This window comes from Cherax quadricarinatus, chromosome 82 (genome assembly GCF_038502225.1).
Source record: "Cherax quadricarinatus isolate ZL_2023a chromosome 82, ASM3850222v1, whole genome shotgun sequence".
NCBI lineage: Eukaryota > Metazoa > Arthropoda > Malacostraca > Decapoda > Parastacidae > Cherax > Cherax quadricarinatus.
The window spans coordinates 587234-603130 of record NC_091373.1 but is presented as its reverse complement, the minus strand read 5'-3'; the positions used below and the strand labels follow the sequence as shown (position 1 = coordinate 603130).

Sequence of the window (15897 nt, the reverse complement as noted above, 5' to 3'; positions counted from 1 at the left end):
GGGACTGCTATGGAAGAAGTGAACATGTTGGTAGATGGGTCCACGAAAGATGAGACGAGCCATGGAATAGATGAGGGGATAAAGATAGGTGGTGTGTTGAAGCATTTGTGGAGTTTATCTATGGAGGCATAAAGATGAATGTACAAAAGAATAGTGGCATCGGCACTTATATGGGTGCAAGATGTGGAGTTTAAACATTACAGAAAGGAGGTATATTGGCAATGTGATGTTTGAAAGCAATGTTTAACCCTTTGACTGTTTACGCCGTATAAATACATCATACGCACCACTGTTTCTGACGTATATATACTCAATAATTCTAGCGGCTTCAAATCAAGCGGGAGAAAGCTGGTAGGCCCACATGTGAGAGAATTGGTCTGTGTGGTCACTGTGCACCACATAAAAAAAATCCTGCAACACACAGTGTGTAATGAGAAAAAAAAACTCTGATCGTTTTATTGGATTAAAGCGCCGACTTTGAGGTGTATTTTCGTATAGTATTTATTGTTGTATTCGCGTTTTCATGGTCTTAGGTGATAAAATGGGAAACATATTACAGAAATAGAAATGATTTTCATTACACTGACTATGAAAACGACCTTGAAACTGAGCTCAAAGTAGCGGAAATGTTTGATTTTTACCAATGTTCAGGAGTAAACAAATCACACCACACGTCCAATACACGTCAACTGGGGAGTCTAATATTCTTTCACTAGTGCACTGATATTATTTATACCATTTTTACAATAATGCAGTAGTCTGCATGACAGTAAATTTTGTATTTTTTTGTATGAATAAAAAATCAAAATAGAAAGCAATAATAATATAAGAGGGGCCTAGAGATGTGACTAACGAACAGAGGATATGTTATTTTAGTGCCAAGAATGTCTACCTTGTTTATTCTGGACCCTATTTTGAAATTGACATCTTTTTTATTTTGCGTGAAATTGGACAAATTGCCAATTTCTGACCACTATATTGGGTAGTTCAAATTGGTAAATGGGTGGTTTCTTGTACTCAGCTGATAGATAAAATGGAGTTCTAAAGAAATAGCTATGAGTTTGGTCAACTGGAACAACGGAATTGGCTGAAAACAGGGCTCAGAGTCGGCGAAATCGCCAATACGCATATGTCGCCGAGACCGCTAACTTCGCGGGAGCGTAATTCCATGAGTTTTCGACCAAATTTCGAACTTTTGGTGGCATTACCACCGGGAAAAGATTCTCTATCATTTCATAAGAAAAAATTTTTTTTTTTTTTTTTTTTTTTTTTTTTTCAAAAATTTATCGACATAAAATGACAGTTTCAGAAAGGGGCCTGCGACAGTCAAAGGGTTGGAAATAAATGGTACAAAATACCGACACAATGGAAATATAAACACATATGCAGTATAATGTGATCCTTTATTGACTACGTTTCGCCCACACAGTGGGCTTTTTCAAGTCACAAACAGAACTTGTGACTTGAAAAAAGCCCACTGTGTGGGCGAAACGTAGTCAATAAAGGATCACATTATACTGCATATGTGTTTATATTTCCAGTCAAAGGGTTAAAAGAATAAAGATTTTAATTTTTTGCAAAGGTTACAATGTGTAATTACAATTTTGATCTGTGTGAATATTTTGCATAGAATTCAGAGCCTTGAAATTAAGGCTCAGTGGGGTCACCTTAGATATAATTCAGAGGACCAAGAGAAGTGGCAGAATTAGGAGGGTATGATTGAAGTGTAGAAGTGGGAAAATAGGAATAAGATGTAAATGATGTGATTAAAATATCTAAGACACAATATTGTGAATGGAACAATACAAAAATAACTCGCTTAAAAGTGAAACTTATGATATTTTGATCTGACTTGGACTATTAATTAGTTACTAGAGTTGTTAGTTAATGATCCAAGTTGAACCAAAATGTTTGTCTCCTAAGTGCAGAATGTGTGTGTATTGGGAAGTACCAAGTGCAGGTTATATGTGTATTGGGAAGTACGTACTGAGTGCAGGTTGTGTGTGCATTGGGAAGTACCAAGTGCAAGTTATGTGTGTATTGGGAGTACTAGTTTGACAAGTGGGTGCGAGTTGGATCTGCTTGCTGTAGCGTGGGCCATTAGAACTACTACAGTGTTTTTTTCATTGTGTATTTATCTTTGAGTTTATGTGCACTGAATGGTAATTATATATTTTATTGGACAGTGTCTAAGAAATATTCTTAAAGGAATAGCTGCTGTACATAGTTTTTTTTGTGTGTGTGCATGATCAGGTTTTTTCTAATTCTGTCCTTTATAGAAGCATAGTAACCATTGATCAGTTTTGAAGACAGTCTTTTTATATTTTTCATTGTAATATTTTTATTAAATATTTTTAAAGGATATACTAAAAGTTGTTTTGATATTAACAGGGCTGTCACCGATATCATGAATACACTGCAAGGCTTCTTCATATTTCTCATCTTTTTGGCAAACGCAAGCAAGCGCAAACACCTCAAGAATAAGTATCCAGGATTGTTTGTGGTAGTAAAGCATTTCAAACTGATATTCCAGAAAACAAAATCATTCATATGTGGAAATGATGATAGTGATGTGGTTCTTTGTCATGTCAGTGGAATAACATCGCAAGTCAGTAGAAAAATATCAGGTTCATCCATTGTTTCAAATATTTCAACTCTGACTTCCTCGTTGAATATGAGTTCAGACTCATCATTCCATGTAACCTCATCTGCTAAGTCTAACAGAAAAAGACCTCCATCAGTTAGTGAAACAGAAAATGGTATTGTTGTTATTTCTCACTCATCTTTATGCTTTACACCTAGCAGTGAAAGTGATACATCTCTGTGATGTGCTGAAGGTGCCAGAGAGGCTTTGCAACAGAGTATGATCAAAATCTAATGAATGTAAATTTATACTTTGTGGGTTTTCTGCTTATTTATTTTTAAAATACTATACTGTACTATAATTGCTGTATGATGCTTATGGGTTTAGAGCTTAGTTGTGATTACATTAAACTGAATTGTAAGAAAACTAAAGCAATATTTCCCATAAATGATGTAAATCCAATTAATCCATTCCAGACACCCAAAAATATTAACAAAAAGTACGTAGTATAGAGAATAACTATAGTTTTACATACATAAAATAATGAGAAATATAAATGACTAATGAAATGGATAAATGAATATTTAACATCACTTTTACCTTTATTGAAGACTCTTGTTGGCCTATGGAAGACAGCGAGGAGGGAAGAGGGAGGAGAAGTTATCTCTAGCACCATTACTACAACCCTCTAGCACTAGATAAACCTATCTTTAAGGTAAAAATTTTTTTTTTTGTTTGTTGATACTTCTTGGTGTCTGGAACAAATTACTGTAATTGGATTTACATTATTTCTTATGGGGAAAATGGTTTCGCAAATCGTCAATTTCAATATTAGTCACACTCTCTGGGATGGATTAATTATGAAAAACGAGGGTGCAAGGTGAATAGTAAGGTAGGTAGGTATCAAAGTGTGGTAGGTATGTAACCCCCATCTGGCTACCCCACCCACACATTATATACTAGGCATTTAAAGTGCCCTTAAAATATTTGTAGTCTTAATGTAGAGTGAGAGGTGAGTAAGCAAGATGAGTACATGAGAGTGTAGAAGGTTTGCTGAGCTTTGTAAACAAACCAGTTGTTTTTGTTGTTGTTAGTAGTCCGGACACGAATGGTTTGTGTTCACTCCGTCAAGCCGACTGGAAAAACATCTCATATTTATGTTAATTTATATGTTACGTAGCGTGTTTATTATATAACTTTGAAAAAATATCATAGATGGATTAAGCAAAATGTCTATATTAACATTTTATATGACACATAATGTGCCTCAGAATGATTATTATTATTATCATCATTATTAATATGGCATCTTCAAGACTAACAACACACTCTTAGTGATTTTAATGTGTTCCTGCATGCCAGCACAGGCACAAGTTGTGGAGTTTAAAGCAGTTAAGTTCAGTGACAAAGTGTAACATTTAAGAGTAGCATTAAGTGTAGCAATTAAGCGATAGAAAAAGGACGAAACAAAATAAACTCTTGACAGCATAAGCTGCTCTGCCTGTTTTCTGCAAGATATGTAAATGGTGTATGTATGCCAGTTCATTTGTACATTATGGTTTTCTTATGAAATATGTGATCTAATGCTGTTTGCCTCACAAACTCCATTTTCTTGTATACTAACACGTCTGAAGGAGGAACCACTGTCCTCCCCCGCCACCATATACGTAATGACATACATGTTTTATTCGTTCTGGAATATATATCAGGTTTTTGTTATTTATGTTGTTTATGTCAGATGAATTGTGATAGATAAATAAGCCGTAGAGTTGATAATAGCATCATATTAAAGCAGTGGCATCGCTAGGGTTGGTGTCACCCCCATGAAATCCAAGGGCAGGGGGATGGGGGGAGTCAACCCCGGTTACTTCACTACTGCATGACCAGTAACTGATGTTTAGCAATGAGAACGTTTAAGGGCTATAAACCGAACAGGAGAATACTTCTCAACTTGATTAATGATTAAATAAATAATAGTAGTAATATTAAGGAAACATAAACTCAAATACCACTTTGAGTACAGTTAACAGATCCTACATTTATTCATCTTCAACAATGCAAAAAAAAAAAAAAAAAACTTGAAAAATAAAGAAAAACATTGCAATATCAGAGAAACACTAGTTCCGATTTGACCTTGAGTACAGGTAACATCTCGGTGAATCTGATTTTACATTTCCTTGCCTTCAAATCTGCAAAATCTTCTATCACATCATAATTATTGATTTTTCCCTATACATGTATAGGCCTGTAGAAACGTAAGATTTTTATCTTTTGTTGGTGCAGCACAGTTTTGGGCATTAGTGTCACCTTTAGAGGCTCTATGGTGTCATCCAGGGCGGCCCCTCCCCCTTACAATGCCACTGTATTGAAGTACTGTTTTGTCATGCCTCCTGACAGCAGGAACGGATTAATTGGATTTACATTATTTATGGGAAATATTGCTTCAACTTTAGGCCTAGCTACTGGAATGGGTTACGGCCGAAACTCAGGGTTCCACTGTACGAGCATATTGAGTTACGAGCTAGGTCACGGTACGAATTAAACTCGTAAGTCAAAGTACCACTGTACGTGCATTCTCATATCTTAAAATTTCATGAGCACATCAGTCAGAATCAGAAACCTCTCATGTATTAGCTATATAAAACAAATTTACATTTGTTGGATATGACTGGATACTCTATAACCACATCAGGCCCAATGCAGCTTTATTAAAGTTCATACATTACTTAATACTACTACATTGTAGTATAAATGCCTACCCAAAACAATATTGCCTTACACCCAATTGTAGTATTCTCATAATGTAAACTACTTTCAACAACTCAGTGTTATATTCCCATAATATAATTTAAATATTTACTATTGATATACAAAACCTACAAAATACTTTCAACTTGTCCCAGTGTAATATTCCCAGATTGTAATTTGAGTAAACTCATTGTCTACTATAACTAAAAACAGACGTACAACTTAAAACTATGATCAATTTCTCTAGTATTAAGTAGTTTTTAAGCCATTAAATTTAGTCTGCCCATAATGCCAAGACATAATAGTGGCTCTTTGCACTGCAACTCATTATTGTAATTTCATAATCGCAGTATAATCTTGCAAGGAAATAAAAATTTGTATTTGTATTGTTTTTCTTGTTGAACTGTTAATTTGCTGTATATTTATCTTACCTGTTGACTCTCAGAACACCTGAAGGGTGTTCAGAGAGTCAACATCCCTGTAGCCAGGTCTTGCAGTGGATCAGGCCTGATCAACCAGGCTGTTATTGCTGGCGATATATCTAAACCAATTTACGAACCACAGCCTGCTTGGTCAGGTACCGACTTAAGGTGCCTGTCCAGCTCCCACTTGAAGACAGCTAGGAGTCTGTTAGTAATCCCCCTTATGTATGCTGGGAGGCAAGTTGTGTATACTCCAAGTTGCGAAGTTGCCGATTTCTTGTTTATGAATTTCTGTACAGAATTAAGCTTTAACAGTGATTTGTTTTAGCATAATTACAGTATTATGTTCATGGGAGGAGTGCAAAACCAGTGGGTCACATAGCACTTGGGGTAATAGGAGGCATTTGGGATCAATCCAAGGAAGGGAAAGACAGATCCAATTCCATGGATGAAGAGTCCTTCACTGGCATCGAGGAACCTCCCATGAGGGGTGTTTAGTACAAATCATAAATCTAGTCATATAAATCTGTAGAAGGGTAGGGATCATCCTACTAAAAGATGGAGGTGGTAAGAAGTTTTCTGTGTAAGGGGCTTGGACATACAGCAGGCATGTGTGTGTTTTAGATAGTAAATGGAGATGAATGGTTTTTGGGACCTGATGAGCTGTTGGAGTGTGAGCATGGTAGTATTTTATGAAGGGATTCAGGGGAAACCAGTTAGCTGGATTAGTCCTGGAAGTGAAAAGTACAATATCTGCACTCGAAAGGAGGGGTTTGGGATATTGGTGGTTTGGAGTGACATCTAAACTGTCATATCTGGTTACTTCTGCAAAGACAGTGGTTGTGTGAATGATGATTTTTTTTTTTTTTTTTTTTTTTGGGGGGGGGGGGGTAACCCAGCCTTAGTGGGAGATTGCTGACAGGTTGAAAAAATAAATTACTACTATCTCTTCAAATTTCCGCTGCCGATTCTTTTGATCAATTGCGACTTCTTCCTATTCTCCGCACACTGTATGATTCCCCCTATGGGTTTAGCACCCGTAAATGTAATACTGGCAGTACTGGAATACAAAATTATAATTTTAGAATTTAAGACAGCTGAAGCATAATTCAGTACCCACAATGTTTATATACCATGCACTCTGCATTGTGGTCATTGCTAAAATGTAGTAGATGTAAAAAGTGTACAGTTTTAATATACAGTACAATATTCTATCTGAAGTTAAAAGTGTTGTATAATTTCGTTTTTCTTGATACCGTGCCCTTTTTGTAAATGGTCCAAGTCAGACCGAAACGTCGTCGTAAGCTTCTCTTATGTGCTGGTTATTTGTGTATCGTTCCAGTCACGGTATTGTGCTTTTTTTTTTTTTTTTTTTTTGGCTACAGCCAATTTGATTTTGGTATCACTTTCTACAAAAGAAATCTTACACAATTGTTAGTGCTGTACATCACTTTAATGTCTTAATTTGCAAGGGGCATGAAAGGTGTGTATTTCTGCACTGTGTGGGTATTAGATATCCTATTGGTTTTGACAGGAAGAATCTTATGTTCACCAAAACACGGGTCAGTATGTTTTACATAGTTTCTAAAGAAATCTTTACTAGCCTTGATTAATTAAACATTTGAAAATGTACAATGTAGTCATTAGTGTTGTTAGTAATTAAAAGTGTACTGATAGTTAAAAAATACTAACAAATGGTTAGAAGGACACTAAACACAGGGTACAATGTTTCACCCACAGCAGCATTTAGTACAATACATACAGTATAGTTTTTGTAGAGGCTTCTGCAAACTGGTAAGAATACTATTATTAGCCCCTGACCCCCAAAAGGAATTCTTAGATGATTTTCCCCATTTGTCATTTGTTTACATCCTCCTGTGTACTTGCACTTTTGCATTCCCTTTGCTTACCAGTGACTCGGACCTCGAGCTCCATTTAAGTGGACCCATTTTGTTCAAGGGTCGCCTTTACACTAGTTTGCTATTTTTTTTTCTTTTTAGTGCTTTTGGATTATTATTATAATCAAGGGGGAAGCGCTAAACCCGGAGGATAAGTGCTTTTGGAGAATTTATAAAGTACTGTAATTCTTGTAAATTCTTATTTCAAGACATTTGTTAAAAGGTGTGCAAGCATTCTTCAGTACTGTGCCAGAATGATGCATTTCATTATTTGGTATAATGTTGAAAGTAATTTTTAATAGATTTTTTCATGCAATTCTAAAACTACCAGTAGTAATGTTTACTGAGGCAGTAAATATGAGCATATTATAATCTGCAAGTTGAGTTGGACTGCCAACCCAGTAGGTGTACGGTGAGAACAGATACGTCTGCACTGTCACATTACTTTGTACATAGACTACTATGAGGCTTTTAGAAGTCTCCACAGTCTTCTCCCCCCCCCATGACTTTCCATGTTTATCACATGCCCTGCAGTACTGTATGACCCTCATGGGTTCTTATAACCTTCGAGTCAGTAAATTGACAAGGTCTTTGGAGCAATAATTTAACCTTAATTTGTAGGAGGCTCTGAGTCTTCATTTCAGGCCCTGCTTGTATAATATCCAGGATCTTGAGATAAAAATTTTGTAAATAGTTCTACATTGTGCAGTTGTAAAGTACAGGGAAAGGCCTTAATAGTGTATACTAAGTTTTCAGTGCTGTTACAAAGATGCAGTTCATAGGATGATCATTGTAAGTTATGTTGGTACTTTCATTTTGTAATTGTGATTATAATTGTAATAAAACTGACTGACATTTAATGTATTCACTTTCTTTCCAGGAGTATACCTAAGTGAGCATAGAGAACTTTAATTTCCCTGTGATACCAGCTAGAGAATGGGAAATAAAATTGCATCATAGAAAATGGGAGTGAAATTCCCATAGGCTTTCTGAAAAGAATATAGCATATGTGCAAAGTGGTTTATACACTAGACAAATCTACATGTGGAAGTCAGTCAAGCCTATATTATAATCAAAGAATGGGCTGAACTGACAAGTTCATGCCTACAGGTTAGGCAATGAATTCCCTGTATTAAGTTCCCACTGATGTTGCTGTGTCTGACAGTAATGATAAATCGTTCAGAGAAATGAAAAGTAGACAAATGTGCAACAGTAGGTTATCTTTATTGAACAAACATTTTGCCACACAGTGGCTTCATCAGTCCTATACATATAAGAAAGAGTTTGAGGTAGTCAATCCCTCAGCCTGGAGTTTATGTAATCAGTCCATCATTCTTAAAAAGAATACAGCATACATGTGAAGTGCTTTATATACTGTAGATAGTATATCTACATTAGTCAGATACAGCAACATCATAGGATCTAGCCTAACATATAGGCATGGCCTACTTCCACATGTAGATTTGTCCTATGTGATACTGCCTACAACTGCACCTGTCCACAGTATTCTTTTCAAGAATGATGGAATTACATTGACTCCAGGCTGAAGGACTGACTACCTCAAACTCTTTCTGATTTTCACCATTCTTTGTATAGGATGGATGAAGCCACTGTGTGGCAAAACATTTCCTCAATAATGATTCCCAAGTGTTGCACAATTGTCTAATTTATAAAAGTCCTGGGAAAGCAATTAACCTGAACACAGTTTTTAAGGAAAAATGGGAGATTGCCTCAGAGGCCTAAGGAGTGAACTTGGGCCAAGATGCTGTATCTCCAAGTAGTGTTATATGCCTTTTCAATACCAATTATTATTATAATCAAAATGAAGCGCTAAGCCACAAGGGCTATACAGCTTTTCAATACCAAAAACTGCAATAACTGAGTGGTTACTAGCATAGGCATTACGAACATACATATCTAAGTGGAGTAAGGGATTAATAGTAGAGTGCCCTTACGAAAGCCATACTGACTAGTGGAGAGACTACCGTTTCTCTCTAAATACCACATCAAACATCTATTTACCAGATGGTCCATCACCTTGCAAACTGCCATGGGACAATAGTGTGAGGTATCACGTCCCAAAGTACCTTGTTTATGAAAAGGCAGAACAATAGCAGATTTCCACAGCTGGGGGAGAACTTGTGACCAAATAAAATTAGAGACATAAGAGGGCTGCAAAGGCTGACAGATGTATTATTATAATCAAAAAGAAGCGCTAAGCCACAAGGGCTATACAGCGCTGCAGGGCAGGAAGGAAGCGAGGGCATCAGGTGGCAAAAGGGAGGTGGATGAGTAATAGGTTACGGATAACAGCGGAGCAGTGGATGGTGAAAGGGTAAAGGGCAGCAAGAGACTGAGCTAGAAAGGGCTGAGGGGAGTGTGTAAGGTATCATCACCAGAGTTTGTGGAGTAAATCAGTCATTGTCAAGAAGTCAATGAGAGAGTCAGGATTAAAGGAGGGTCCATCAGCAAGAAGGGAAGGTAAAGAGAGAGTAGTAGAACGAAGACGGCGTTGGAGGTAAATTCTGCGTGCTCGTTGATAGAGAGGGCAGTCTAACAGAATGTGGCTAATCGATACAGGAACTTGACACTGCTCACAGAGAGGTACAGGGTGCCTCTCCATGAGATACCCGTGAGTAAGACGAGTGTGGCCAATGCGAAGACTGGAGAGAGTGGTCTCCCAACCACGGCACTGATGACAAGAAGACGGCCAGTAACCTATGCTCGGTTTAATAGAATGAAGTTTGTTACCAAGCAGAGTTGACCAACGTTGTTGCCAACGGGCATGAAGGTGGGTAGCTATTGCAGCAAAATAGTCCAGAAATGGAACACCTCTATAGGAAATTGGTAGGTCATGTACTGCTGACCGCGCAGCAGTGTCTGCCTGTTCATTGCCCTGTACGTCAACATGACCAGGGACCCAACAAAAAATAGTATCTTTATGCTTCGTAGAGATACAGCGTAGCCAAAGTTGGATACGGAGAACTAGGGGGTGAGATGTATCAAATTTTTGTATAGCCTGTAGAGCACTAAGGGAGTCTGAAACTGCCACAAATGATGACGCAGGCATAGATGTGATACGAATAAGTGCTGCAAGAATGGCATACAATTCAGCAGTAAAAATGCTAGCCGAAGATAGTAAATGCCCCCGCACGACGCTGTCCGGAAACACTGCTGCGAATCCGACGCCGTCTGAAGACTTAGAGCCATCTGTGTACACAGCGATGGCATGAGAATGGGAGTGGAAGTGATCAAGAAAAAGAGAGCAGGAAGCCACCGTAGGCAGTTGAGCTTTCGAGCACGGGAGTGAGAAAGAACAGACCCGAACAGCTGGAACTTCCCAGGGGGGTAGGGAAAAGTGAGATGCTACATGAACATATAAAGGTGGTAACTGAAGGGAAGACAAGAGTGAATGTAGGCGAAGAGAAAAGGGACGGAGCAAACAGGGGCGGCGAACAAATAAAGAATGTCTACTAATATCAGTGACCATTCTATAAATGGAAGGATTGTGGAGAGCGTGAGAGCGTACATAGTAGCAAAGGCAATGGGCATCACGGCGATCAGACAAGGATGGAACATTCGCTTCTGCATAGAGGCTCTCAAAAGGGGAAGAGCGAAAAGCACCAAGGCACAAACGTAATCCTTGGTGATGGATAGGGTTAAGGCTAGAGAGAGTAGCAGGAGAGGCCGCTGAATAAATCTGGTCACCATAATCGAGTTTCGATAAAACGAGGGCTGAATGTAGGCGAAGCAGAGTTCGACGATCAGCTCCCCAGGAAAGATGAGCAAGGGTTTTAAGAAGGTTTAGCTGGCTGTGACAAGTTGCCTTCAGAGAGGTAATGTGAGGTTTCCAGGATAACCTACGGTCAAAGAGAAGGCCTAGAAACCTGACTGTATCACGTTCGGGGATACGGGAGCCATAGAGATACAAAGGATGATCGGAGATGACAGAGCGTCTAGTGAAAGTAATTTGGTGAGTTTTGGTACTTGAAAATTTAAACCCATGCGTGGTGGCCCAAGTGGAAACACAGTCGACCACATGCTGGAGAGAAACTGCAATGAGATGACAGTCAGCGCCTGCACAAGCAATAGCGAAGTCATCAACATAGAGTGATGACCAAATATTGGGTGGAAGAACAGAGGTCAAATCATTTATAGCAAGGAGAAAAAGTGTTGTGCTTAGAACACATCCCTGAGGGACACCTTCAGCTTGGACGAAGTCCGGGGAAAGAACATTATTGACTCGAACACGGAAATGTCTGTCAGTTAAAAAGTTCTTAAGGATGGATGGTAGATTGCCTCGGAGGCCTAAGGAGTGGGCCTGGGCCAAAATATTATACCTCCAAGTTGTGTCATATGCCTTCTCAAGGTTAAAAAATATGGCAATAACTGAGTGATTATTCGCAAAGGCATTACGAACATACGTATCCAAGCGTAGTAAGGGGTCTATGGTAGAACGGCCCTTACGAAAGCCATATTGACTAGCGGAGAGATTGTTGTGTGTCTCTAAATACCACATTAAACGTCGATTTGTGAGACGTTCCATCACTTTGCAAACTGCACTAGTAAGAGCGATGGGACGATAGTGGGAGGCATCATGTCCTGTAGTACCCGGTTTGCGGAAAGGGAGAACAATGGCAGATTTTCACAGCTGGGGAAGAACTCCTTGTGCCTAAATACGATTGAAGAGGTGTAAGAGGACTACAAGGGCTGACCGATGTAAATGTTGTAACATACGAATATGAATGTCGTCAGGCCCAGCTGCCGATGATCGGCAAGCTGAGAGTGTTGTCTCCAGTTCTTGAAGTGTAAAAGGCACATTATACTGTTCTTCTCTGAGAGAAGAAAAGTCCAAGGGTACTAACTCTCTGGCAGACTTTGAGGAAAGAAACGAGGAGCATAGATGGAGCCCCCGGGAAATACGGACCAGATGTGTGCCAAGTTCAATGGCAACGTCGAGAGGGTTTGCTACATCAACACCAGCGACCCATAGAACAGGTGCCGGGTCAGGAGAGTATTTACCACTCAATTTCCTCACTTTTTTCCAGACTGCACTCAGAAGAAGCAGAGGTGATGGTGGAAACATAGTCTCGCCAGCAAGTGCGTTTAGCTTCACGGATGACACGGCGAGCGATCGCACGCTTCTGCTTGAAATCAAGAAGTCTCTCAGCAGTTCTGTTGTACTGGTACCTGCACCATGCAGCGCGTTTCAAACGTACTGCACGAGCACAAGCAGGAGACCACCAAGGCACGCACTTCTGAGAATGCCTGCCTGAGGTTTGGGGTATAGAATGAGAAGCTGCGGTATAAACTGACGTCGAGAAGAGGTGTAGGAGCTCATCAATGGAGGATGAAGAAGGAACCTCACTAAAAGCAGTGAGTTGCGAGTAAAGATCCCAATTTGCCCGATCAAATTGCCAGCGAGGGCTACGGAAAGGTGGTGAATAGGAAGAAGAAAGAATGATTGGAAAATGATCGCTGTCATGTAAGTCCGGTAGAACAGACCAGGTGAAGTCTAGTGCAGTGGAGGAAGAGCAGACTGATAGATCGATGCAAGAGAGAGTATGAGTACGAGGATCAAAATGGGTGGGAGTACCCGTATTTAAAACATGGAGGGGGTGAGAGGCGAGAAAAGCCTCCAACTGGATGCCACGTGAGTCACAATGAGACCCCCCCAGAGGAAATGGTGGGTGTTAAAATCACCAAGTAACAGAAGTGGTGGTGGTAAGGATGAAACAAGAAAGGTAAAGTCTGGGATAGAAAATGCTCGAGAACGAGAGAGATATAAAGAACATCTTGTAAACCACTTATTCAAGTGGATACGGGCTGCAGTGTAATGCAGCGAGGTATGGACAAATAGTCGACAGTACGGAATATCATTGCATAGAAGAAGGGCACTTTCATTAAAGGTCTCATCTGAGAAAGGATCCGAAGAATACAATAAATTATAGCCTGAGATAGGTTGGAAAACAGCCGAGTGTAATTTTGGTTTTTGTAAGCAAGCACCAACAGGGGAAAACCTGGAAAGCAACATCTGAAGCTCACCCCGATTACCCCTGAGGCCGCGGATATTCCACTGTAAATAGGCCATGATTGGCGATGAAGAAAATACCAGGAATCTGTAGGTAAAGGCACCTACGGACTAGAGGGGTTAGAAAAGTCAACGTGTGGTGGCATTGGAAGACGTTCAAGCAGCGAAGGAATGGAGCGTTGCGAAGAATGGGGTTGTAAAGATGGAGGAGAGGGAAGAGAAGGAACAGGAAGTGAATCAGTGTCCATTGAAGGTTTAGTCTCTGCAATATATTCTGAAATGGCTTCAAGTGTTTCTGAATTCAAAGATGTATGGGAGACCATATTGGAGATAGAAGGGGGAGGGTGAGTAAAGATTGGGACAGTAATGGACTGTACCAAAGTAGAGGGGGAGGAAAGAGTGTAAGGGACTGGAGATGAAGTGTGGGGGGGACAGAAGAGGCAGAAACCTGGGAGGTGGCAGAAGAGGGAGAAACTTGGGAGGGGACGGGGGTGGAAGGCATAGTACGAGGAGGGTGGTGAATCTCCACACTTGTAATAGAGCCAGAGAGAGGGGAAGAACTAGGCCCAGAGACTGGAAAGATAAAGTGTGGAGGTGGAAGAAGGGAAGGAAGGGGCAAAGAAGATTTGAGCAATGTGGATTTTTTGGACTTCTGAGAAGTAGAGGGGCGATTGGTATTAGGTGTCGTACAAGGTCTTGTCGATACTGGGGCTTGTGAGGAAGGACGCGAAGATGTGAGAACAGACTGAGTTGTAGTCGGGACGTCAGAGCCAAGGACAGCAAAAGGATTAGATGCCAGAGTGGCAATGGGAGGGGTAACAACAGAGGAGGCTGCAGAAGATGGGACCCCAGAAGTGGGGGGATGTTTTGAAACACGAGAATAAGAAACACTGGGTAGTCTCCCTTGGAGGCGGAGATGAGTAACTGCCATAGCATAAGGGAGACCTTCTGCCTCTTTGAGGCAACGGATTTCACGTTCATTTAAGTAGACCTGGCAACGGCGGGAGTACGAAGGGTGAGCTTCATTACAATTAAGGCAAGATGGAGGTTGACTGCAAGATGTATTAGAATGGTCGTCGGCACCACAGACTGGGCATTCGGCCATAGATATGCAATATTTCGCTGGGTGACCAAAACGCCAGCCATTTCTACACTGTTGCGGTGTAGGTATCACCTTTCGAACTTGTAACCGATGTCCCCCGACATATACAGAGGACGGGAGTTCTCGGCTGTCAAAAGTTAAACAAGCTACATTGCAAGGGTAACGTCTCCGCCCACGGGCAGGAAGGACATAAGTGTCTACTGTGAGGATTGGGAGATCCTGGAGTTCCAGCTGTTCAAGAATGTCATTGCCACATGACTGGAAATTCTGTTGGACTATGGTATGGGGCAGAATGACGGTACCACTACAAGAATTGAGAGAAAGATGTTTTTCAATAGTGATAGGAGTAGTATCTATATGCGAAAGGAGAGAAAGATCATGAGCTTGGGTAGCATTCTGGACAGTGACGATGCGCGTACCGCTCTTGAGAGCATGAAATGAAATATCTCTACCAACATGACGCAGGAGCACTTTGCCAATACTATGGTCAGAAAGGTAGGCAGAAGAAGAAGTCGGTCTTAAAGTAAAGAATTTAGTCCATTGTGTGGTCCGAAACTGAGCGTGGAGAGGGAGTGCATGACGTGTCGGTCTTTTCCGAGTAGAATGGGAAGGTAATGGAGGAGATTGACGTTGGCGTTTAGGAGTAGGACTGGAGTTGGTCCGGCATGAAATGGGCGGGCGATTCGAAAATTGCCGTACTGTAGAGGGAGAAGCCGGAAGCATAGTCAAAGGGGAGCGGAGTTCAGACAAATCGAAGGAGTCAGTCGAAGCCCCGGTACCTGAAGCGGGTGAGGAAACAGCACCAGAAAGAGGTACACGGGCATCAGGAGTGTCCGAAGAGTGGTCTAAAAACAAGGCAGGGTCAGAATGGGGTGCGGTATCAAGAAGGGGCCCGGGGGTAGTGGGTTCATGGATTGGGTTCTCCATGGTTAGGTTACTCCTTTGCTTTTTGTTTTTAAGAAAAAAAGAAAGAAGAAAAGAAAATAAAAATAAAAAAAAGAATAAAAAAAGGGGGGAGCGGGGACGAATAGTTCCCAGGAGGAATGAAAGGGCCGGAAATCTCCCTCCGCGCCCAAGAGGACCTCAGCACTGCTAGTAGCGCAGATGCAGCA

General features: G+C 40.5%; 1 protein-coding gene across 2 annotated transcripts in view; it reads left to right on the top strand.

The window, feature by feature from the left end:
* LOC128702891 (probable G-protein coupled receptor Mth-like 1) overlaps positions 1 to 8671 on the top strand; it is a 54275-nt gene extending 45604 nt beyond the window's left edge. Inside the window, exons 8-9 of one of the 2 annotated variants that reach the window (XR_011394291.1) lie at positions 2392 to 3299; positions 8533 to 8671. Coding sequence is in view for 1 of the 2 variants with exons in the window: in XM_053797385.2 (XP_053653360.2) it covers positions 2392 to 2827 (436 nt within the window). In the remaining variant the exon portion in view is untranslated. Of the gene's footprint in view, positions 1 to 2391; positions 4681 to 8532 lie in introns of those variants that run through there. The other variant, XM_053797385.2, reaches the window with a different exon arrangement.
* Positions 8672 to 15897: the final 7226 nt, after the last annotated feature.